Source organism: Pelophylax lessonae, assembly GCF_965119305.1.
Source record: "Pelophylax lessonae genome assembly, chromosome: 2".
Taxonomy (NCBI): Eukaryota; Metazoa; Chordata; class Amphibia; order Anura; family Ranidae; genus Pelophylax; species Pelophylax lessonae.
The window spans coordinates 488,343,830-488,370,065 of NC_138769.1; the positions used below are offsets into that span (position 1 = coordinate 488,343,830).

Sequence of the window (26,236 nt, forward strand, 5' to 3'; positions counted from 1 at the left end):
AGGGTGGTCTGGCCTTTTTCCCGGGTTGGGGACAGGGCGCTGACTGGCGATGGAGGCCAGGGGGGGGGGGGCGTTGTACCTGGTGGGAGCTCCTGTCAGGGCCCCCCCGGCCTGCCTAAATCTGTCCTTGATGCCTGGTTTCCCAATCCTGGGTCCCTGTATGCCTCCGGGTGCTGCCATTTTGTTGTGGCCTGTGTGTTCTATACACGGCGGCCATGTTTGTGTAGTCCGGCAGCTTTTTTGCAGTGGTTTGCCATTGAAAATGGCCGTGGCCATGACAGAGCCCTGTGGGCTGCAATTTCAGCGGTACTGACTCCTGAAATATTTTACTTCCTGATCATGGAACGTGTAGTGCAGATTATCCTGGTGGCTGCGGGTGGTGAGTCTGGTGGGGTCCTTTCCCTCTCTGCTGAGGTGCTTTGTGCCTGGCGACCGGGAGCTGCTGCAAGCATGGTGGGGGTTGTCTCTTAGCGTTTTTTTCACCTTTTGTGGGGTTCCCCTGGTGACTCATGGAGTCTTTGGAGCGCATTTCCCCACCTGATCTCCTCTGAGGCTGCGGGTCCCAACCATTCATCCATGCACTAACGATGGTTCTGGAGTTCCTTGTGTCCTGGGTGGAGGTGGCTTGCGGGCAATGGGCTAGCAAAAAGCGCCCCCACCTTCCCCTTTCTCATTTGTCTTATCAGATCCTAAATCTGTTTCGGCCCCTGCGGAGGTGGGTCACCCTACTGGGTCTGCAACCAACGCGCCTGGAATCCTCTGATAGTGAAGATGATTCCTCCACGTCTGCGACCGCGCACGAAAATGGCGCTAGTGGATGCACTGATTGTATCTGTGTGTGAGACCCTGAAGATGGAGGACGCAGCTGAAGCTGCAACAGAGGCACAGGAACCCTTTTGCACTTGCAAACCATCCAGAGCACCAAAGGTGTTTTCTTTCCCTGCCTATTTTGACAGAATTGTCGCTAAAGATTGGGGACGACCAAAGCGTCCCCGTGGGGTCCCTAAGCGCTTTACTAGGTGTTACCCCTATGAGGAGTGTCTCAGAAAGGGGACTGTGCCGACGGTGGTAAACCCTCCTGTTTCCAGATTAAACAAGGTAACCATGATTCCGGTTGGAAAGTCCCCGGCCTTTAAGGATCCGGAATGCGGAGGCTCTGGCCCACCATATGTACACTGGCTGGTTCAGCAATGAGACCGGTATTCACAATTGTCCTGGTGTCGCAAACTCTAACCGAGTGGGCTAAGCTCTTACGGCATGACCTGGAGGGGGTAACAGCTCCCCCCTGCCTTTGCCGAGCTGGCGGACTATCTGGTCCAGGGGCTGCAGTTTATCTATGATGCTTTTTTGGAAGCGGCTCCCCTGATGGCTCGCCTCTCTGTTTTGGCAGTGGTCCTTTTGGTGTGTCTTTTGGCTCAAGTGCTGGTCTGCAGATCAGACTTCAAAAAAGGCCTTGACTGATCTTCCTTTTCAAGGAGATCGCTTGTTTGGAGCTGCCTTGGATGACATTTAAGTTCTTACAGGGTGGAAAAGTACTTTCTCTAGCGCTCATCGACAGACGTAGTCCTCGGTGATACACCACCTTCGGGTTATGTTACCTCCGCAGGAGCAGGACTAGACAGGAAATTAAAAAGCTCTGGCCACACCCTAGGGGCAGTCCCAGAGGGTATATCCTCTCTCTCTCTGCCTCAGCAAATCAGTTATTTTCTGTCTAGTTAGGAGTAAGGACCTAGATACCTTGCTGGGATCTTCGGTCCTGGCAAGATTTTTTTCTTAAAAAGATTTTTAGACAGCTTTTTTCTCCAGTGTTCCTGTGAGATCTTCAAGCAAGAAAGCTGAACTGGGCGACGGGCTGGATGTTGAGATCCGGTGGTCACCCCAGTTCAGCCTACGAGCGCGTGCAGGCCATAGCTCCGCGCTGGGTCGGCCGCGACAAAGTCCCATTAAGGGACTGACCCCGCGAGTTAAACGTCTCGCTGAAACGCCAAAGACCATGAGTCACGGCGTCCGTATTGGTCGACAGCCCTCCCGCCCCGGTGGAGAGGGGTACTGTCAGGAGTTGGTGCCCGCCTGGTTCCGGTATGGTGAGTAGTATGTTCCCCCTTTTTCCCTGACGGGTTTTGTGGTGAACGCGGGCCCCTCTCTGTATGGTAAGAAAGAGTCCTTTCTATCCTATAACATGTCACAAATCCTCCTACTTTGAGTGTGATTTATGTGTGCAAAAGCCAGGAGGCTTGGCTTGGGAGCTAACAATCTATTGTATACATGTTTTAAAGATGTAATCTGTGGCATTCTGGGAAACTTATGGGTTAAGTATAAGCTACCTACCAGTCAGAAGCCACGGACATGTAGACTGCCTTCCAAATCAGATCTCCAGCTATTTAGCAGGCCCCCCGAACGGCCACGCAGTCCGCCAGGGCCGGTACCGCCAACCACGCCATATCCCCATGCAGAGAGAGTGTTGTGTGCCCTGCAGCACACCGCTATTCAGTTTAGGCCGCCGCCATTTTTTTTGCTGGATCGCACGAGCCGCCATTTTGGCGTAGCCTCGTGTCTCCAGCATGGGGGCGGCCATGTTTGAGGTGATTCTACACCTCGTGGAGCTTGGGGGAGGCGCCGGAAGGCGTGCAGAGGGGCGGAGCCGCCTCCTTTCTTCCTGGGCAGCCAGCCAAAAGACTTCCTGTTTGTCAAGACAGCGCTGTAAGCTGTTGCAGTTTAACTCTGAGCATCAAGTGGTGAGCCTGGGGGTCTATCTCTCTCTCTCTCTCGATCGATAGGGATCCCTAAGCAGGTAACACTAAGGGGCTTTTTTGTGGCGCTGGGGGTCAGAAGAAAAAAAAAAAAAAAAAAAGTTTTTTTCTTTACTTTTGAATTATATTATCCAGGAAGTAACTGGAGTTATTATGGACCCTGCCACACATATTCCCCCACCTGTTTCCCTCGAGGGGGCCTCGGGACCCGCCGGTGCACAGAGTATAGAGTCATTTACAGCAATTTTGGAGTCTATGGTGGCTCGGGTGGAGGCGGCCTGTTAGGGACGGGGGTCAAGGAAGCGACCCCCGCCTACCCCTATACCATCTGACACCTCTGACTCAGATTCAGAGATGGTCACGGCAGTTGCAGGTTCCTCTGCAAGGGCTGTTATCCCAGGTAAAGCCCCCTCAGACAGTGAGGAGGACGCTTCTTCTCTTGCTATAATTCAGGAAGAAGCATTGGTGGACGCACTAGTTGTGGCAGTGCAAGAAACCTTAAAACTTGAGGCTTTACCGGCAGAGGCAACTGAAACAGAGAGGCCTTTTGGGACTAATAAGCCCATCAAGACGGCGAAGGCTTTTCCTGTACCTAAATGTTTTGGTAATCAGATTAAAGGAGAATGGGAGCATTCTAAACGTACCTTTACTATTTCCAAGCGTATTGCTAGACGCTATCCGTTTGAGGAATCCATCATTAAGAAATGGACGGTACCACCAATCGTGGATCCGCCTATTTCCAGGCTGAATAAAGCCACGGTTATTCCAGTGGAGGACACTTCGTCCTTTAAGGACCCGGTGGATCGAAAGATAGTGCGGGACTCTGCTTCTATCTTTTCTCTGATAGGGTCAGCATTTAGACCAGTAATCGTTATTGGTCTAGTTTCCCAGACACTTACGGAATGGGCGAAAATGGTACGCCAAGATCTTAGGGGAAAAGATATTCCCCAGGAGACATCTGATTTGATGGAACAGATCATACAAGGGCTACGGTTTATCTGTGACGCAGCCTTGGACACTACTCCCCTATTAGGGCATGCATCTAAGTTAGCAGTGATCCTCAGACGTGTGCTGTGGTTAAAATGCTGGTCAGCTGACCTAGGTTCCAAAAAGACCTTGACCAATCTCCCCTTTCAGGGGAATCGTCTATTTGGAGCCAACCTAGATGAAATCATTAAGGATGCCACTGGGGGCAAGAGCACTTTTTTGCCACAGGCTGCAAAAGCTAAGGGACCTCGCAACAAGCGAGGACCTTTCTTTACCGCCCATAAAGGGCGCCCGGCTGGTACTAGCGGGAAAGGCAAGACTCCTCCAGGAGGGTTCAAGAAGGGGACCAACCCAGCCAAACCCGAAGCAAAGGAGTACACAGCCTGAAGGTGCGCCCCCACCCGGTTTCAGGGTGGGGGGACGTTTTCACCGGTATTCAGGACATTAGATCGAGCATCAACCACTACTACCGGTGCGATTCTTCCCTTCCAACATTTAAGTACCACAGGAAGCGGTAGTTACCGTTCCCTGAAAAGATCTTTTCCTTTACTTTTTCCTAAGATTAGTCCCGATACCTCACAGGAATCGGATCTGGTTGACCAGATAGGCCAAGTAGCCTCTAGTCGGGTGACTTCGGTCCCTGAGGTTCAACCAGAAAAGATCACCTTTCCTGATAACTATCAGGTATCTGATAAATGTGTGGGAACAGAAAACGACCAGACTTTCTCGGATGGTCGGGGCCAGATAGCTCTAGGGACGCCTGGTTCAGATCCAATCAGCGCCAGTGGTCCTAGAAATTCTAGGCTGGCCTCCTCAAGCCGGCCTGGCCGACTTGGACATGTTAGTCGCAGACGTTCCGTGGGAACTTCGTCTCAGGGAGTGTCTGTGGTCTCAAGGACCAATTTACCTTCGTGCTTTACAGTCGCTGGTTTTAATGGCCTGGCCATTGAGACCCAAGTACTGAAGGACAGAGGTTTGTCTACTTCAGTCATTCCTACCCTTATTAAAGCAAGGAAAGCGACTTCCAGCAAAGTCTATTATCACACATGGAAGACTTATATTGCGTGGTGCGAATCTTTAGGATTTCCTCCACGTACCTATTCGGTGACTCGAATATTGGCCTTTTGCAACAAGGGGTTGAGCAGAAGCTAGCCTTGAGCACCATCAAGGGTCAAGTTTCAGCATTAGCAATCTTCTTTCAGAAGCCTTTAGCTACCAAATCCTTGGTGCGGAATTTCATCCAGGGGGTGCGGCACCTGGCTCCTCCAGTCCGCGCGCCCTTACCGCCCTGGGATCTTAATTTGGTTTTGTCGGTTCTACAGAAACCTCCCTTTGAAAACATCAGGGAGATTCCCTTGCTTACTCTTTCCCAGAAGGTGGCCTTCTTGGTGGCTATTACTCCTGCTCGCAGGGTGTCAGAACTGGCTGCATTATCATGCCAGTCACCATACCTAGTGATTCATAGGGATAAGGTAGTACTTCATCCTAGGCCATCTTTTCTTCCCAAGGTGGTTTCAGATTTTCATCTGAATGAAGATATTGTACTACCTTCCTTGTGTCCTCAGCCCAAGCATCATCGGGAACATGCGTTGCATTCCTTAGATGTGGTTCGGGCAATCAGGGTATACCTGAAAGCTACGGAATCATTCCGTAAGACGGATTCACTTTTTGTGATCACGGATGGCCCCAGAAAGGGTTTGCCTGCATCTGCCGCGACCATTGCCAAATGGATTAGACAAACGGTGGTACAGGCTTATTCTATTAAGGGTCAGAGTCCTCCGTTCCCTGTTAGGGCGCACTCCACTCGAGCGCTCAGTACTTCCTGGGCCTTTCGCCATCAGGCGTCAGTGGTCCAGGTATGTAAGGCGGCCACCTGGTCGTCGGTACATACCTTTACAAAATTCTATAAAATTGATGTGACGGCATCGGCGGATGCCTCATTTGGCCGCAAGGTTTTGCAGGCCGCAATTTGAGGAGATCGGTGGTCTACCTCGAGGGTTTTTTTCTGTTTGAAAAAAAAAAAAAAAATTGTTTTCTCTTTTTTGGTTGAGTCTCATCATTAAGGATGAGCATTGTAAACTTCTAGTTGGCACCGGTTGGGCCTTCTAGATTGGGATTTGATTTCCATTTTCCCACCCCTCAGTTGTGATACTGCTCTGGGACGTCCCGAAGGTGGTGTATCACCGAGGACTACGTCTGTTGATGAGCGCTAGAGAAAAATGGATTTTTGTAAAATCTTACCGTAAAATCCTTTTCTCTTAGCTCATCGACAGACGTAGTCCCCGCCCCTCTGTTTTGGAGTTGGGTTGGGTTAAATTCTCTAAGCACTGCTTTTTCACATAACTGATTTGCTGAGGCAGAGAGAGAGAGGATATACCCTCTGGGACTGCCCCTAGGGTGTGGCCAGAGCTTTTTAATTTCCTGTCTAGTCCTGCTCCTGCGGAGGTAACATAACCCGAAGGTGGTGTATCACCGAGGACTACGTCTGTCGATGAGCTAAGAGAAAAGGATTTTACGGTAAGATTTTACAAAAATCCATTTTTTCTACCCCAGGCTACTAAGGGCAAGGAACTTCGTCGTAAATATGGGCCCTCCTCCTCGGCTCAGCTTCAAGAAGTTTTTTTTCGTCCCTCAGGGTTGACTGACAAGGGCTCAAAGCCTTTCAGGGCCTCTTCAGGAGAATCCAAATTAACCTGGTCTGGCAAGCCAAGATCGGGCTTCTCTAGGCCTGTGGACACCTTCAGCATTAAGGTGCACCCTCACCCGTATCGGGGGGGGGGGGGACGTCTTCGCTGGTTTCCAGGCCCGTGAACTTCCCTAGTACAAGACAAAAGTGTGTCCACAAAGTTATTCAGTCTGGCTGGTGAGGCGTCCTCAGCAAGCATTCTGCTCAGCGGATCTGGATCCTGGAAGAATCTAGACTACCGATCAATGTAGTGGAACTCCGAGCGATCAGACTGTGTCTGGATCATTGGACGGATCATCTTCAGGGTTGTCCAGTGCGCATTCAATCGGACAATGCCACGGACGTGGCTTATGTCAATCATCAAGGGGGCACAAGAAGTGTCCTGGTGGCTCTGGAGGTAGCCGACATTCTAAGGTGGGCAGAACGGTTCGTCGTACACATTCCCATGGTGGAAAGTTGGCAGGCGGATTATCTCATTCAGCAGTCACTGGACATAGGGGAGTGGTCCCTTCATCCGGAGGTGTTTCATCAGCTGTGTTTCCGGTGGGGCACCCCCGGGGTGTATCTGTTGGCATCTCGGCTCAACTAAAAAGTTGCAGAGGTTTGTGGCTCGGTCAAGGGATCCTCTGGCGGACGCCGCAGATGCCCTGGTGGCTCAGTGGAGTCAGTATCGTCTGATTTACGTCTTTTCTCCTCTCAAGCTTCTGCCCAGACTTATACGCAGAGTCGAGGCAGAACAGATTCCGGTCATCTTAGTGGCTCCGGACTGGCCTCTCCGGGCTTTGTACGCCAATCTAGTGCGGCTGATCGCCGATGTTCCTCGGAAACTTTCTCTGAGGGAGGATCTTCTGTCCCAAGGACCGATCTTCCATCCTGCTTAACTGTCGCCGGCTTTGACGGCTTGGCTGTTGAACGTCAGGTGCTGAAGGATAAGGGTTTATCTGAGTCGATGACTCCTACCCTGTTGAAAGCTAGGAAATCTACTTCTAGGAAGATCTACCATCGTAGGTGGAAGACATACATTGCGTGGTGTGAGTCTCTTGGGGTTCCTCCTCGCTCCTTCTTGTGGCTCGGGACCTTAACCTTCCTTCAACGGGCGTTGAACAGAAATTGACCTTGAGTACCATCATGGGCCAGGTGTCAGCTTTGGTGGTCTTCTTCCAACGACCTTTGGCCACACACTCCCTGGTGCGTACCTTTCTTCAGGGTGTCCGACATTTGGTTCCTCCAGTGTGGGCTCAATTGCTGCCTTGGGATCTTAATTTGGTGCTTTCAGTTTCTGCAGAAGCCTCCTTTTGAAAATATTAAAGAGATTCCCCTGCTTACATTGTCCCAGAAGGTGGCCTTTTTAGTCGCTATCACTTTTGCGCTCAGGGTGTTGGAACTCCCGGCGTTATCTGATCATTCACCTTACCGGGTGATTCACAGGGATAAGGTGGTTCTTTGCCCCTGTCCCTCGTTCCTTCCAAAGGTTGTCTCTGATTTTCATTTGACTGAAGACGTCGTGTTGCCTTTCCTGTGTCCCAGGCCTAAACATCCGAAGGAAATTGCCTTGCATGCCTTGGATGTTGTCCAGGCAATTAGGGTGTACATGGCCGCTAACGAGTCTTTCAGGAAGTCAGACTCTCTATTTGTGCTCACTGATGGACCTTGAAAAGGGTTGTCTGCTTCCTCTCCGACCATTTCCAGATGGCGGTTCAGGTCTATTCCATCAGGAGTCAGGTTCCTCCTTTCCCTGTCAGGGTGCACTCTACCAGTGCGTTTAGTGCCTCCTGGGCCTTCTGTCATCAGGTGTTTTATAAAGTAGATGTGTTGGCATTTGTAGAAGCTTCTTTTGACCGCAAGGTTTTGCAGGCTGCTGTTTAAAGCGGAGTTCCGGGCACAGAAGTCATTTTTTAATAGACATACCCCCGGGACAGTCAGGGCTAGCACATTCCACAATGGCTAGCCTCTGATCTGTCCCGGTTCGCACTTACCTTTTAGAAGAAATACTTATAAAATTTCTTCCACAGCGTTTCCATCTCTCTTGTGGGCAGGTGAAGCCGGCGCGGTCCTCTTCTGTGTCTTCTTCCGCGTCTTCCTGTCCGAGAATGCGCCTGCAACGGCCCCTCTCGTCACTTCCGGTGCGTCGCCCGGAAGTGACGAGCAGGGCCGGTGCCGTCGCATTGATTCCTGGGAGCGATGACGTTCAGCTCCCAGGAATCATCGCGAGACAGGAAGTGACGGGGTGAGCCGCGGCGCTGAGGGAGGAAGTACTCTGAGGTGAGTATTTACGATCTTCAATTACAAGGTGAGTAAACAAAAAAAAAAAAAAACTATCCAATTCCTTTTCAGGTAATGTCGAACTAGCGGAGGGGCACAAAAAAAAATATCGTTTTTGTGCCCGGAACTCCGCTTTAAGAGGACCTAGTCCTCTTTGAGGATGTATTGTTTTTTTTCAGATGGGCTTCGGTTGTTTGGTTTAGACCCTGTTGCCTGGTTGGCTAATGTTTAGCCTTGGGGAAATTTTTGGTTGTTCCCACCCCTCATGTTTAACACTGCTTTGGGACATCCCAGTGGTTATGAATACCAGGAGCTGTGTCTGTCAACGAACAAAAGATAAAATGGGATTTTTGACTTACTGTAAAATCCATTTCTCTGATGCTCATTGATGGACACAGCACCCACCCCTCTGTGGCGTAATTACTCTCCTAACACTGCTTGTTACAAAACTGAGTGGCTATAGGAGAGAGAGAAAGTATACCCTCTGGGACAGTCCCAGAATTTTTGTCTGCTCATTGTCCTACTGTAGGTGGTCCTGGTATGGTGAGAAGCTGTCCCCCCTCTCCCTCTGCAGGGTTTTGGGATGGACGTTGGCCCCTCCCACAGGGCGGTCGGACCCCCAGTTTCCCCTCCTTCCCCATTAGTCATCTCCCTCTCCTTCTTGGGTCCCTGTGGGGTCATCTAGCCCCATATCCGCCCACCCCTCTCCCCCTATACTTGGGGTAGTGTGGTTGTCTGGCCTACCTCCTGGGGCTGGGGCAGGGTGCTGTGCTGGCGATAGGGGGGGGGGTGCGCTGCTGGCGTCTGGTCGATCGGCTGGGAGGGGGCTTGTATCTGGTGGGGGTTCCTGCTACTGCCCCCCTTCTTTTCTGGGATTTGTTGGCATCTGTGGATGCTTCTTTTGGCAGCAAGATTTTGTAGGCTGCTGTTTTCAGGTGGGCTCCAGTTTTTTGGTTGAGCTCCTGTTACCTAGTTGGCTTCGGTTTAGCCTTAGGAATTTTTTCTTGCTGTTCCCACCCCTCATGTTTGACACTGCTTTGGGACGTCCCAATGGTTAAGATCATCAGGATCTGTGTCAGTCAATGAACGAAAGAGAAAATGGGATTTTTGACTTTCCATAAAATTTGGAAAAATGGCATTCCACTGCCCCTCTAAGGAAAAACTGATGTGAACAGATTTGCATCCACATCTGTCAACATCTGTTTTTTTTAAACTGATCGCCCTATTTTTTGTTATGCGTGAAGGGGGCCTTTACCTTTTTGGTAACTTTAATTTAATAAGCAGGCCACTGATTCATGGTGCTGCAAATTACGTTTCTAGCCTAATGGCCAATTAACACACATACATACATTAAAATTCAAAAAAAATGTAAAAAATGGATGACCCCCCCAGTCCATACCAGGCCCTTATCCAGGCACGCAGCCTGGCAGGTCAGAAAAGGGGAGGGGTTAAGCGAGTGCCCCCTCCTGAACAATACCAGACCACACATGCCCTCAACATGGGGGAAGATACTCTGCCCCCCACCCCAGAGCACCTTGTTCCCATGTTGATGGGGACAGGGGCCTCTTCCCAACAACCCTGGGCTGTGGTTGTCGGGGGCTGCGTTTGGGGGGTTTATCAAAATCTGGAAGCCCCCTTTAACAAGGGGTTGCCCCCAAGACCCCTTATGTGAATGGGTATCGGCCCGGGTACATCATACCCCTACCTGTTCACCAAAAAGTGTACAAAAAAAACAAAAAGTAATTAATTGCATTGCTTCTTATAGTGAAAAGTTTGGTCAAGTGACAAAAGTGCCAATCCTGTGTGGTGTTCTTAAACTTACAATGTATAGCTAGTTGTTATTGCACATTATTGATCTCCCATGCCCCACATCTCTAAAAATGCATATTTATTGGATTATTGTCTTTTATTTTTTTTTCTGTAGTCTTTCAAAAGAAGATTTTTCCACCTTATTCAACTTGGTGATGGCTCATACAACCTAAACTTCTACAAAGATGAAAAAATTTCCAAAGAACCTAAGGGGTCCATATTCCTTGATTCCTGCATGGGTGTTGTACAGGTAATACATTTCCCAACCCCGTTTTCACTGTATACTTGTTCATGGTTTGTTACTCTGTAGGAACTTTGCTTAGACCTATGGAACAACAGTAGAAAATCTTTGACTTTCCAGCTGACATTCGTATACAACTGCTCTGTAAATTTTGACTTTCTAAAGCGGAATTCCAGCCTTCCTTAAAGCGGTTGTGTAGACTATTTTTTTGTTTTATTCTTTAAACAACAAACATGTTTTACTTGCACTGCTTTGTGCAATGGTATTACACAGGGTGACCCTGAACCTCCTCTTCTAGGGTCTCCTGCTACTGATATTGGCTCCTCCTCTTCTGTTTGTGCCCTCATTGGAAGACATTTTTCTATGGTGTTGAATCTGCGGGCTCGCTCACGAGCAGGGCTATGTGTGTCTATAGACACAAACAGCATGGTGTGCCCAGCCCCCGACTCCCTCCTTACAGCATTTGATTGTCTCTGAGCCTGTGAGTGATGGGGGGGATTGGGGCAGAACAAACTGCTGCAAACTGACTCAGCGCTGGATCATCACAAGACTCACAGGTCAGTATTTAGGAAAGGGGTGGAGGGAATAAATAGTGGAAGTTTTTATTTTTTATTTTTTTTACCCTAATGCATTAAGGTAAAAAACATTTTGGTTTTAGTACCACTTTAAAGTGGAACTTTACTCACCTGTTCTCCAGTGCAGTGATCCCCCAGAGCAGTTCACTGGCACCCTGGCATTTTCAGCACCGGCGGCTTTCGGGTATCAATTGCAGGCCGTTTCCATTAGCCAGGTCAAGATGACACTACTCCCACGTATGTGCGGGAAATAATTCATTTCAGCGTTGCCATTATTCTTACACTGAGCTGCTCGTGCGCAGTGTAAGAGTTTCCCCTGCTCCGTGTACAGTGTAGACAGGCAGGTAAGTAACTTTAATCCAGAAAGAGGCACAGCATGTCGGTTCCACATTAAAAGTCCTGCCTGTTTGCTGTTTTTTTTTTTTAGGTGCAATGATCAAATGCTGTGACATATTTTTATCTTAATTAAAACAAAGGATACACTTGAAGAGATGTCTGTATGGTTGGGAAATGAACTGAGGTGGAAGGTGCTGATCTAGTACTGCTGTTATGAGTCTGGCATCCATTTCCGTATTGGAGAAAGAAAGCAATTCTTTTGGGACTGGGAGTGTTGTATTTCCATGACATCGTGTTCAGTGCATGAAGAGTTTTCTGTTTTTCTTAACTCTCTATTTCTTGCTATATTGAACACCCCCCCCCCCAAAAAAAAAAAAAAAACCTTTCAAAATATACCTTGCGCGAATCTTGCCGTTGGTTAAGATTGTGCATAGCTGCCTGTGTGGGAGTAAAGAGCAGATAAGTACGCACATATTGCTGTTAAGTGGTTTCTAAATTCCAGGCCTTTTCAAATCTGTACAGAATGCTAAAAGGTTTATTTAAATGAATATGTAGTGTTTTTACATGCACAACTTTAAATGCTTGCCACGGGTTTTTTAAATAAATGCTTTGGTTCTAACATTCGCATATACCTGTTGTATACTAGTGTGAGTCTACAGGGGGAAGCAGCATTATTATATGATTATTAAATTACATAGACAGTTTTGGTTAGAATATGTAGAAGTATTTTTTTTTTTTAAATATGAAAGACATCTGTACAGATTTGCACCAATCAGTATTAAAGTGTATGTAAAGCCTGAACTTTTTCATAGAGTGTGGAATAATACAATCTATGTCGGGTTTCTTTTGCCATCTGCTAGGGTCATTCTTCCTGTTGGTGTTGGTGACCATTTTCTCTTGTACAAAAAAGTGATAGGCAATCCAAAATGTTTGAACTGTCTCAGAGCATGAGGTGAAGAGGGGATAGCCTATGTAGAGGTAGGACTATGAGAAGGGAGTTCGAATAGTCAAGGGGAGTAATGTGGTTTCATTTGTCAAAAAAGGTCAAATCTTAGAGACGTTACGGAGGTGACGTCGACAAGCTTTTGACAGCGATGGGAGGTGAAAGGACTGGTCAAAGTCTAGGATTACACCTAGTACCTTGGCGTGAGGGTAGGAACTAATAGTTGTATTATTCTTTATATAGAAGTCAGGGCACAAGCAGAGAGAAACATTACAAGCCAGTGAGATAAGGAGTATAGAGTGATAGATTTGGGTGTCATCGGTGTAGAAATGGTTTTGGAAGTTGTCAGAGGTTATCAAGTGACCAAGAGAGGAGATATAGATAAAGGGAGGTCCAAGAACAGAGCCTTGGGGAACCCGTACAGAAAGAGGAAGTGGAGAGGAGGAGGCAGAGTTATAGGTAACACTGAAGGAGCTTTGTTAGGTAGGAGAACCGGGAAGGAGCAGAATCACAGGAGTGGAGTTTACTGAGGAGAAGTTTCAGAAAGGTTTGGTAGTAAGAGTATGAAGTAGTGGCCGTTGTTTTTAGCAGCTAGTAAATCGTTAGTGAGTTTTAGTAGGGCAGATTCTGTGTAGTGCTTTGAGCAAAAGCCGGACTATAAGGGGTCAAGAAGGTTTATTTTGATGAGGTAGGAACTCAGACAGTTGTAGAGTAAGTGTCCTAAAAATTTAGAGGTGAATGGGAGCAAGGAGATAGGTCTTAAGTTGTTTATGTTGGTGTCAAGTGAGGGCTTTTTAAAGTGATTGTAAAGTCTCATGTTTTTTTTTTTTCCCTATTAAAATAACAAACATGTTTATACTTGCCTGCCCTGTGTAGTGGTTTTGCACAGAGCAGCCCTGCTGTGTCTCAGCCAATCAGGATAGAGAGTCCCAAACAGCTGAGGCACTTGTGGACAACGCTGGATAAAGAGGGGGCTCAGGTAAATAAGACGGGGGCTGCTTCACACAGAAGGCATTTTATCTTAATGCATTAAAAAAAAAAAAGCCCTTACTTTACTACTACTTTAAGTATGGGGGTGGTCTGTGTTTGTTTTGGAGGGGAAGGTGCCAGTAGAGCTGGAGAAAATGAGGATGTCAGTGTGAGTGCATAGGCTAGAAGAAAAGGGTGACCATAGTAGTTTCAAGGGAACAGTTTCCAGGGAAAAATTGGTTAGGTGGGCTTTTGAGAAAAGTTTAGTAACCTCTTCAAAAGTAGCCCAGTCAAAATCAGAAAGTGTTACATGTGCTTTAGACAGGTTATGTGAAGTGGGAAAGATCTATGTACAGTGGAGATGTTCTTACGAATTGCAGCAATCTGGTTTTTGAAGTGATTAGCATTCTCTTGGGTAGTGAGTGAATTTTGTGGGTGGAGGTGGTGGGGGACAAGTTAGACAATTGCCAAAGAGGACTGGATGATAAGGTATTAATAGGGGTGAGAAAGTAGGTTTGTTTGGCAGCATGGAGGCAGGAATTGTAGTTTAGGAGGCCAAATATGTATTGGGTGAAGTCCTGCAGGGATTTAGTTTAATGCCATAGTCTCACAGGAGCACTGCTATGTCTCTTGATTTCTATTGTTGTCAGTTTTCTAAGGTTGTAACAATCAGGGCCTGACTGTGTGTAGTTTGATGGGCAAGTGCAGCCGCTGAGGATGAAAGTGAACACTTGTTCAAAAAAACACCCTATCTGTGACTTGACCTCACTTTGGAGAATCGAGAACTTTCCCAAATGTAACAGGCAGGAAAAAAAAAAACTTAAGGCCCCTTTCACAGTGGCTTTCTGATCAGGTCCGCCTGTCAGTTTTTCCGGCGGACCTGATCGGATGCTCCATGCACTTCTATGGGGCAGCGGATGTCAGCAGTGACATCTCCGCTGACACCCACTGCTATCCGATCCTGTCTGTGAAATCCAAATGGATGGAAACCCTATTTTCCATCTGTCTGGAGGATCGGACTGGATAGGATCGGATGAAAAAGGACAGGCGGTCCATTTTCATCCAATCTCCCATAGAGGAGAGTGGGGACCCGACGACAGGTCTGTGTCTCCAAAGTAAGCGGAGACAGACGTGTCATCCGCCTGCTCAGCGGGGATCGGCGGAACAATTCCCGCTGAGCAAAACAGAGTCCGCCGAGCGGAAAGCCCATGTGAAAGGGCCCTTACATGTGCCTTAAAGTGGATCTTCACTGCATCTGAGCATCTCAAACCAAAAACACTATATAATTTATTTTTAATATTCAAAGCAAACCCCTCCGTCCATCAATGTCTCCATCCTTTATTTTAGTGTGAAATCTCTTTGAAAAACACCCCCTAGCAATTCTGTTTGTGGCCATCTTGAGTAAGGGCAAATGATTCCTGTAGCATTTACTTCCTGCCCTTAGCGCAAGTATGCATGCAGGAGAGTGTGTTTAGCTGAGAAAACCCCTCCTCCCCTCCTGAAGACATCATTTGCCTAGGCAGGAAACCAGGAAGTAACTTAAGAAATGTAAAAAAAACACATTTAATATAAGTAAATATGATATACTTTCCTATTTACTAGAAATGTAAAAAGATTAGAACAAGTAAATATTATATACTTTTATATCTATTTACTAATGAAAGCAGCATGAGGATTAAAAATAGTTCATGTTGATTAGTAGAGTGAAGTTCCATTATAACCAGCTCTGTCTGTAATGATCTTGGCTTTACATACACTTTTCTTTTCTGACTAAATTGATATAAGTGTCATTTGCCAAAGAAAACATTTTCAGCAATGTGATCGAAGAGGACAATCCGATGTCTGATTGTTAAGTCAAATAGCACGCCCGTTATAACTTAGTGAACTGATCCTTATCCATTATATCATCACTTCTTTTACATACTAAAACAGTTGGTATTCTGAGTAGTGATTTCAGAAAGCAATACATTTTTCTTTTGATCTTAGGTCAGATTTTCACCATTATTTTTTGAATATGTATTTTTTTTTTCCCCCACCAGAGCTTTATAAAGGTTTCATTATGTAAGTTCTGCACAATTAAAATGTTCACTGTTTTATTTCAACTGTTTTACTGCTTTTAGAACAATAAAGTAAGGCGCTTTGCCTTTGAGCTGAAGATGCAAGACAAGAGCAGTTATCTTCTGGCCTCAGACAGCGATGCTGAAATGGAAGACTGGATCAACACGCTTAACAAAATCCTGCAGTTAAACTTTGAAGCTGCCATGCAAGAAAAGAGAAATGGAGAGTCCCATGAAGGTCTGGTATCATTAGAAAGCATGCTGTCTCCCCCTTTACCTTTTGATCTGTGACAATAAACTCAAAAGATCAATTACAGTTAATTGGTTTGTTTCATTGAGTTCCTTTTGTGTATCTATGCATAGAGACCCGTCAGGTTTGTTTGACGTTTATCTACTCGTTTAGTTTTTTATTTATTTTTTGTTAAAAATTCATTGAGTTGTGTCAATGTACTTGAATACATTGGTACAGTAATGTCTTGCCCTGGATGTATGTTCAGGAATATTAAAAACTGTGTTCATTTACTATTACAAGTACTTTGAGGCTCTTGGTGTTTTACTTACAGAAAGTTTATTGTAGGGGGGGGGTGGGGTGGGGATGTGTGTGTGTGTGTGTGTGTGTGTAATATACACAGATATCCTGTATATGTATGTATGTATATATATATATATATATATATATATATATATATATATATATATAGAATACATACATACACACACACACACACGTTTTTATGTGTCAAATTTATCAGCAGACCCAGAAATATAGACAGTAGAACATCAAATTGTGTCAAGCTTGGCTGTGCCTTTATTATCCCTATAACAAAGCTGTCCATCACATTAAAGGAGCTATGGTGAGGTTAGAGAGGTTAAGGCTAAAAAGACTTGTAAAAGAAGATTTTGCGCATTATATATCTGAATCTACTGATAATGTTCCTGTTCCGTTGTTAACTGAAGGTAACCTCGGCTTATCCATACATTTTTTAATCGTATGCTTAATTTAAATTGCTAAAGTTTGAGACAGGTTTTCTTTAAGGCTAATTAACTGAGCTTTCTAATTTTAGCACAGTCGCACTGTTTTCCAAATAATATTAGCAGATCACTGATTATTGCCTGCAATTGCTTTTTAAATGACACTGTACAAAGGAAAGATTACCAGTAGTGTTGAGCGAACACGGACTGTATTATTCGTGTTCGTACCGAATAATTGGATTTTTTGTACCCGAACACGGACACGGACACTTTACTGTATGTTCGGGTAAAAATCCGTGTTCGGTCGTTTTATTTCCGGGTTTTGCATGCTTTGGCGCTCTTTTCATGGCGGGCTTTCAACAGCCAATCAACAATCGTTTAACTGGTGTGCCTTAAGCCATCCCAGCCATGCCTGCAAATGTCTCATTAGCTGTGATTGGCCGTCTGAAGCATGTGACCAAGTCTTTATAAGTTCGAGGCAGCCGCAGCGGCGTCATTATGCTGCTTAGATTCAGGGACAGAGCACACATCAACGTGCTGGCTGCTGATTAGGGAAAGATAGGCAGGAAAAAACCATTTGTGTCCGGATAGAATTGAGGGACAGGTCGGAGTGTTTAGGCAGGGCGAGTTGTAGGCATTTTAGGGATAGAGTCTGCTGAATTATAGGGTCAGTGTCTTCTACAAACTACAATCGATATTGCTGTGTGGGGGGTGGGGTGAATCTGCACTCAATCCTGATCTACGATCTCTTCTCAATCCTGTTAGGGACAGAGTCTGCTGAATTTTAGGGAAACTGTGTTCTACAAACTACAATCGATATTGCTGTGTGGTGTGGGATTGGAGATAGGCAGGTGTCAGTGATCCACATCCATTTTTCTGTGTGTGAGCTGCAGTGAACACAATCTTTTTGGGCTGCAGTGAACACAATCTTTTTGGGCTGCAGTGAACACAATCTTTTTGGGCTGCAGTGAACACAATCTTTTTGGGCTGCAGTGAACACAATCTTTTTGGGCTGCAGTGAACACAATCTTTTTGGGCTGCAGTGAACACAATCTTTTTGGGCTGCAGTGAACAAAATCTTTTTGGGGTGCAGTGAACACAATCCTTTTTGGTGTGCAGTGAACACAATCTTTGTGGGGTGCAGTGAACAAAATCCTTTGTGGGGTGCAGTGAACACAATCTTTTTGGGGTGCAGTGAACAAAATCCTTTTTGGGGTGCAGTGAACAACATCCTTTTTGGGGTGCAGTGAACAAAATCCTTTGTGGGGTGCAGTGAACACAATCTTTTTGGGGTGGAGTGAACAACATCCTTTTTGGGGTGCAGTGAACAAAATCCTTTTTGGGGTGCAGTGAACAAAATCATTTTTGGGGTGCAGTGAACACAATCTTTTTGGGGTGCAGTGAACACAATCTTTGTGGGGTGCAGTGAACACAATCTTTTTGGGGTGGAGTGAACAACATCCTTTTTGGGGTGCAGTGAACAACATCCTTTTTGGGGTGCAGTGAACACAATCTTTGTGGGGTACAGTGAACAGAATCTTTGTGGGGTGCAGTGAACACAATCTTTGGGGGGTACAGTGAACACAATCTTTGTGAGGTGCAGTGAACACAATCTTTGTGGGGTGCAGTGAACACAATCATTGTGGGGTGCAGTGAACTCAATCTTTGTGGGGTACAGTGAACACAATCTCATACTTCTGAAGGTTTGAGGGTGCTGCCTGTTCCATACTCCCCCTACTCCTCATCTAGCCTTTTAGGGGTACAAACAATAGTAATTGGGGCCTAGTGTGGTTGTGTACGTGTGATATACATACACTTTTTTGGGATCATATTTTCTATTCCGCTATTTAATCAAAAACCTTTGGGGATCAGTTAAATTGGGGGATAGTCTGTGTTGGTACGTGTGAGAGAGATCCACCTTTCCAAGTTGTTGGGGTTCATCTCATACTTCTGAAGGTTTGAGGGTGCTGCCTGTTCCATACTCCCCCTACTCCTAGCCTTTTAGGGGTACAAACAATAGTAATTGGGGCCTAGTGTGGTTGTGTACGTGTGATATACATACACTTTTTTGGGATCATATTTTCTATTCCGCTATTTAATCAAAAACCTTTGGGGATCAGTTAAATTGGGGGATAGTCTGTGTTGGTACGTGTGAGAGAGATCCACCTTTCCAAGTTGTTGGGGTTCATCTCATACTTCTGAAGGTTTGAGGGTGCTGCCTGTTCCATACTCCCCCCTACTCCTAGCCTTTTAGGGGTACAAACAATAGTAATTGGGGCCTAGTGTGGTTGTGTACGTGTGATATACATACACTTTTTTGGGATCATATTTTCTATTCCGCTATTTAATCAAAAACCTTTGGGGATCAGTTAAATTGGGGGATAGTCTGTGTTGGTACGTGTGAGAGAGATCCACCTTTCCAAGTTGTTGGGGTTCATCTCATACTTCTGAAGGTTTGAGGGTGCTGCCTGTTCCATACTCCCCCTACTCCTAGCCTTTTAGGGGTACAAACAATAGTAATTGGGGCCTAGTGTGGTTGTGTACGTGTGATATACATACACTTTTTTGGGATCATATTTTCTATTCCGCTATTTAATCAAAAACCTTTGGGGATCAGTTAAATTGGGGGATAGTCTGTGTTGGTACGTGTGAGAGAGATCCACCTTTCCAAGTTGTTGGGGTTCATCTCATACTTCTGAAGGTTTGAGGGTGCTGCCTGTTCCATACTCCCCCTACTCCTAGCCTTTTAGGGGTACAAACAATAGTAATTGGGGCCTAGTGTGGTTGTGTACGTGTGATATACATACACTTTTTTGGGATCATATTTTCTATTCCGCTATTTAATCAAAAACCTTTGGGGATCAGTTAAATTGGGGGATAGTCTGTGTTGGTACGTGTGAGAGAGATCCACCTTTCCAAGTTGTTGGGGTTCATCTCATACTTCTGAAGGTTTGAGGGTGCTGCCTGTTCCATACTCCCCCTACTCCTAGCCTTTTAGGGGTACAAACAATAGTAATTGGGGCCTAGTGTGGTTGTGTACGTGTGATATACATACACTTTTTTGGGATCATATTTTCTATTCCGCTATTTAATCAAAAACCTTTGGGGATCAGTTAAATTGGGGGATAGTCTGTGTTGGTACGTGTGAGAGAGATCCACCTTTCCAAGTTGTTGGGGTTCATCTCATACTTCTGAAGGTTTGAGGGTGCTGCCTGTTCCATACTCCCCCTACTCCTAGCCTTTTAGGGGTACAAACAATAGTAATTGGGGCCTAGTGTGGTTGTGTACGTGTGATATACATACACTTTTTTGGGATCATATTTTCTATTCCGCTATTTAATCAAAAACCTTTGGGGATCAGTTAAATTGGGGGATAGTCTGTGTTGGTACGTGTGAGAGAGATCCACCTTTCCAAGTTGTTGGGGTTCATCTCATACTTCTGAAGGTTTGAGGGTGCTGCCTGTTCCATACTCCCCCTACTCCTAGCCTTTTAGGGGTACAAACAATAGTAATTGGGGCCTAGTGTGGTTGTGTACGTGTGATATACATACACTTTTTTGGGATCATATTTTCTATTCCGCTATTTAATCAAAAACCTTTGGGGATCAGTTAAATTGGGGGATAGTCTGTGTTGGTACGTGTGAGAGAGATCCACCTTTCCAAGTTGTTGGGGTTCATCTCATACTTCTGAAGGTTTGAGGGTGCTGCCTGTTCCATACTCCCCCTACTCCTAGCCTTTTAGGGGTACAAACAATAGTAATTGGGGCCTAGTGTGGTTGTGTACGTGTGATATACATACACTTTTTTGGGATCATATTTTCTATTCCGCTATTTAATCAAAAACCTTTGGGGATCAGTTAAATTGGGGGATAGTCTGTGTTGGTACGTGTGAGAGAGATCCACCTTTCCAAGTTGTTGGGGTTCATCTCATACTTCTGAAGGTTTGAGGGTGCTGCCTGTTCCATACTCCCCCTACTCCTAGCCTTTTAGGGGTACAAACAATAGTAATTGGGGCCTAGTGTGGTTGTGTACGTGTGATATACATACACTTTTTTGGGATCATATTTTCTATTCCGCTATTTAATCAAAAACCTTTGGGGATCAGTTAAATTGGGGGATAGTCTGTGTTGGTACGTGTGAGAGAGATCCACCTTTCCAAGTTGTTGGGGTTCATCTCATACTTCTGAAGGTTTGAGGGTGCTGCCTGTTCCATACTCCCCCTACTCCTAGCCTTTTAGGGGTACAAACAATAGTAATTGGGGCCTAGTGTGGTTGTGTACGTGTGATATACATACACTTTTTTGGGATCATATTTTCTATTCCGCTATTTAATCAAAAACCTTTGGGGATCAGTTAAATTGGGGGATAGTCTGTGTCGGTACGTGTGAGAGAGATCCACCTTTCCAAGTTGTTGGGGTTCATCTCATACTTCTGAAGGTTTGAGGGTGCTGCCTGTTCCATACCCCCCTACTCCTCATCTAGCCTTTTAGGGGTACAAACAATAGTAATTGGGGCCTAGTGTGGTTGTGTACGTGCGAGATACATACACTTTTTTTGATCATATTTCCTATTCCGCTATTCAATAAAAACCTTTGAGGATCAATTGAATTGCGGGATAGTCTGTGTCGGTACGTGTGAGAGAGATCCACCTTTCCAAGTTGTTGGGGTTCATCTCATACTTCTGAAGGTTTGAGGGTGCTGCCTGTTCCATACTCCCCCTACTCCTCATCTAGCCTTTTAGGGGTACAAACAATAGTAATTGGGGCCTAGTGTGGTTGTGTACGTGTGATATACATACACTTTTTTTGGATCATATTTTCTATTCCGCTATTTAATCAAAAACCTTTGGGGATCAGTTAAATTGGGGGATAGTCTGTGTTGGTACGTGTGAGAGAGATCCACCTTTCCAAGTTGTTGGGGTTCATCTCATACTTCTGAAGGTTTGAGGGTGCTGCCTGTTCCATACTCCCCCTACTCCTCATCTAGCCTTTTAGGGGTACAAACAATAGTAATTGGGGCCCAGTGTGGTTGTGTACGTGTGATATACATACACTTTTTTGGGATCATATTTTCTATTCCGCTATTTAATCAAAAACCTTTGGGGATCAGTTAAATTGGGGGATAGTCTGTGTCGGTACGTGTGAGAGAGATCCACCTTTCCAAGTTGTTGGGGTTCATCTCATACTTCTGAAGGTTTGAGGGTGCTGCCTGTTCCATACCCCCCCTACTCCTCATCTAGCCTTTTAGGGGTACAAACAATAGTAATTGGGGCCTAGTGTGGTTGTGTACGTGTGATATACATACACTTTTTTTGGATCATATTTTCTATTCCGCTATTTAATCAAAAACCTTTGGGGATCAGTTAAATTGGGGGATAGTCTGTGTCGGTACGTGTGAGAGAGATCCACCTTTCCAAGTTGTTGGGGTTCATCTCATACTTCTGAAGGTTTGAGGGTGCTGCCTGTTCCATACCCCCCCTACTCCTCATCTAGCCTTTTAGGGGTACAAACAATAGTAATTGGGGCCTAGTGTGGTTGTGTACGTGCGAGATACATACACTTTTTTTGATCATATTTCCTATTCCGCTATTCAATAAAAACCTTTGAGGATCAATTGAATTGCGGGATAGTCTGTGTCGGTACGTGTGAGAGAGATCCACCTTTCCAAGTTGTTGGGGTTCATCTCATACTTCTGAAGGTTTGAGGGTGCTGCCTGTTCCATACTCCCCCTACTCCTCATCTAGCCTTTTAGGGGTACAAACAATAGTAATTGGGGCCCAGTGTGGTTGTGTACGTGTGATATACATACACTTTTTTTGGATCATATTTTCTATTCCGCTATTTAATTTAACTGGGCCTCCATGCGAGACCTGTGTGCCTTGTTGCGCTGTTTTGAGTACTCCACCAACATGGCCAGTGGCAATGACGCCGTTCTCAGCTTAACTATCCCACTTCTATGCCTCCTTGAAAAAACAATTCGGGCGATGATGGAAGAGGATGTGGCACAGGATGAGGAGGAGGAGGAGGATGAAGAGGTAACATTTCCAAGGCTTTCAGGGCAGTCATTCGCAAGGGGCTCCGAGGGTGGGTTCCTGCACACGCAAACGCCAGGGACGCAATTGTCCAGCAGGGGCACAGTTCTGGAGGATGAGGAGGAGGAGGAGCTGGAGGAGGAGATGGAACCATGTTCACAGCAGGGTGGCACCCAGGCCAGCTCATGGCCATCACTGGTGCGTGGCTGGGGGGATACAGAGGACACGGACGATACACCTCCCACAGAGGACAGCCTTTCGTTGCCTCTGGGCAGCCTGGCACACATGAGCGATTACATGCTGCAGTGTCTCCACTACGACCGCCGAGTTGCCCACATTCTAACTTGTGCTGATTACTGGGTGGCCACGCTGCTGGATCCCCGTTACAAGGACAACGTACCGTCCTTAATTCACTCACTGGAGCGCGATCGCAAGATGCGCGAGTACAAGCGCACGCTGGTAGACGCCATGCTGCTGGCATTCCCATCTGACAGCGGGGCCACAGTGGAAGCACAAGGCAGAGGAGGAGGAGGAGGAGGTCGCCAACGCAACCAGGGCACCGCCAGCACCTCAGAAGGCAGGGTTAGCATGGCCGAAATGTGGAAAAGCTTTGTCAGCACGCCACAACAAACAGCAGCACCAGCAGCTCAGATGGAACGTCTTAGCAGGAGGCAGCATTTTACCAACATGGTGGAGCAGTATGTGTGCACACGCCTACATGTAGTGAATGACGGGTCTGCCCCCTTCAACTTCTGGGTCTCCAAATTGGGCACATGGCTTGAGCTTGCCCTTTACGCCTTGGAGGTGCTGGCGTGCCCTGCAGCCAGTGTATTATCTGAACGGGTATTTAGCACGGCTGGGGGCGTTATAACAGACAAGCGCAGCCGCCTGTCCAGAGACAATGTGGACAAGCTCACGTTCATTAAAATGAACCAGGCATGGATCCCACGGGACTTTTCCGTACCTTATGCAGAATAGCAATGGATACCGACCTTACCCACCCATTGTTCCATTTTTGCTCTTTCTCACTCTTTTGGGGTGTACCCTCATTTAAAATTTTTGAAAAGAAGCAGTGTTGGCTACCTCGTCCTCCTCCTCAGGGCCAGATTAATGTAGGGGCTATTGGAGCTGCAGCTCCAGGCCCCTACCTTTTATATAGGCCCCGGGTTGGCCATATTCACTGTTACCGCTCTTCTGTCACTTGTAAACACAGAAGTCTGGCTTCTATGCTCGCTTCCCCAGGCAGCACCCTCAGAACCTCCCCACACAGCGTGAAGGCCGGACAAGGAGGGACAGTTGGCGATGCATGGATGTGTTTATGGGCTTCAGAGACAGCATCCCATGTTGAATTAGGCATGCATGGCTGCACCCTTCCTCCTCTGGGTGCATGGCAAGGCACGGCCCTTAAGGCCCTTCAAAATCCTCAGCACCAAGCCCATGATGCTGTTAATCCGGCCCTGGTCCTCCTCCACCGCCGCTTCCACCTACACCGCCCATAGGTGTGCGCAGCCTATTGCATTAAGGTGTGCACCCCAAAGTTGAAATACACATGCATGTGTTTGCCAGCAGGGAGAGTAATGTATCGGGGCCATGTACCTGTAGGCAAGGAGAAATAGAGCAGAGCAGGTCCCAGGGAGATCTTTCCCATCTCCTCACTGGCAATGCTATGTGCCCTAGGTGATTAGGGTGTGCCCAGGCACACCCAGCACACCCTGTGCGCACGCCTATGTCACCGCCACATCCACCACCACCTCAACCTCCCTCCTACTCCATATGGGCCTCGTCCTTCAGAGATGAAGAAGAACATTGTTTTATTTTTCTGTTTTTGTTTTGTTGTTTTAAGTTATTTCCCTATCCACATTTGTTTGCAGAGCACTTGCCATGCTCTTAATTACGTTTTGCTGCCATTTGCAGCACTCTAGCCCTTTCCTTTGGTGTTTTAGAGCCATTTTAGTGCCTTAAAGTTCGGGTCCCCATTGACTTCAATGGGGTTCGGTGTCCGGGAAAAGTTCGGTAAAAGTCCGGGACACGGACCCGGACTTTTTTTTAAAGTTCGGCCGAACCCGTCGAACACGGACATCTAGGTGTTCGCTCAACCCTAATTACCAGTAAAAACTTTTCCATACCTGCCTCTGCCTTATCAGCTCAACCTGCCAACCCATTTTGCTGCTGTAACTCCTTTTTTTTTTTTTAAGTGAATACATTGCAATCTATTCTGATGAGATCTTGTTGTCACTGCCTTTCCGCTACATCTCTAAACCCCACACCAATAAACATTAAAGCAGCCAACATCACAAATAAATAACTCTTAAAAGAACTAATACAAAAATAAGTGCAGTAATATCTACAATGAATACACAAAAGGTATATAAAAAAAAAGTGTTACATAAAAAAAATACTTCACACACAATCATTTATGCAGTGTGCCTTGTGCTTAAATATTGTGTAATAATCATCATACATAATAGGCAAAGAAATCGAATCTCAAGCAAAGGCTGCGGATGCAAGAAAAGATCACTTGCCAGTTTTTGCAGTTTCTGTACATGTGAGATGTGCATTTTAAGACTTTTTGTAAAGGTTTTATATGGTTTTATGCAATGTGCTACCCTGTACCACTTTTCATGTGCTTTATTTGCTCCAGAAAACCACCAGATATCCGAAATCTGGAAACTGAGCTGAACATATATTTATATAATATAACTTTGCAGATGTGAATTGGTTAATGATGCTCATGCCTGTATTTGTGTTAGTATTTGCATTTCAAATTGAGGCTTGGTAACAGTAATTCATTTTTTGTTTTTTAACCATTTTCAGATGATGAACAGAACAAATTTGACAATTCCTCATCCAGTATTGACAGTTACCTTCCAGAGAAAGTAAGTATTTTTATTTTATTTATCTGTGTTTGTGTATGCTACCCATACACCAGATAAGTTATGGAAGACTGAAATTTGAGAAAATAGTATTTTTTGATACGTCTCACTTTTGTAAGCTATAACAGCTTTTCTCGAATTAGAAAGTGGCTCTGCATCTTTCTAGGACCAAGCTTTAGCTAGTATTTTTAGCTCAAAAAGCCCCGACTAAACACTTTTTCTCTGTCGCTCATTGACAGACGTAGTCCTCTTTGATTCACATCAATTGGGCTATGTTGTCTCCGCAGGAGTAGGACTAGGCAGAAAGAAAAAACGTTCTGGCTCCACCCTAGGGGCAGTCCCAGAGGGTATATCCTCCCTCTCTCTGCTACAGGAAATCAGTTTTTTTCTGTCTAGTCAGGAGTAAGGACCTAAGTTCCTTGCTTGGATCTCTGGTCCTGGCAAGATTTTTTTTTAGAAAAAATATTTTTAGGTAGTTTCTCCAGTGTTTTTTCCTGTGAGATCTTCAAGCAAATTACGCCGGATCTGGGCGACACTTGTGGTCACCCCAGCCGGCCTACGAGCGCGCGCAGACCATTGCATCGCGCTTGGTCGGCCGCGACACATTCAAGTAAGTATGCGGGGCCGGGCGACGGGCTGGATGTTGAGATCCAGTGGTCACCCCGGTTCTGCCTACGAGCGCGTGCAGACCAGAGCTCCGCGCTGGGTCGGCCGCGACAGAGTCCCATTGGAGGGACTGACCTTG

At 46.1% G+C, this 26,236-nt stretch overlaps 1 protein-coding gene across 7 annotated transcripts in view; it reads left to right on the top strand.

Moving 5' to 3' along the window:
* DOCK9 (dedicator of cytokinesis 9) overlaps nucleotides 1-26,236 on the top strand; it is a 490,995-nt gene that overhangs the window by 235,065 nt on the left and 229,694 nt on the right. For all 7 annotated transcript variants that reach the window (XM_082245713.1, XM_082245711.1, XM_082245714.1 and 4 more), the window contains exons 7-9: nucleotides 10,610-10,744; nucleotides 15,679-15,853; nucleotides 25,433-25,494. In XM_082245713.1, coding sequence (XP_082101839.1) covers nucleotides 10,610-10,744; nucleotides 15,679-15,853; nucleotides 25,433-25,494 — 372 coding nt within the window. The remainder of the gene's footprint in view (nucleotides 1-10,609; nucleotides 10,745-15,678; nucleotides 15,854-25,432; nucleotides 25,495-26,236) is intronic.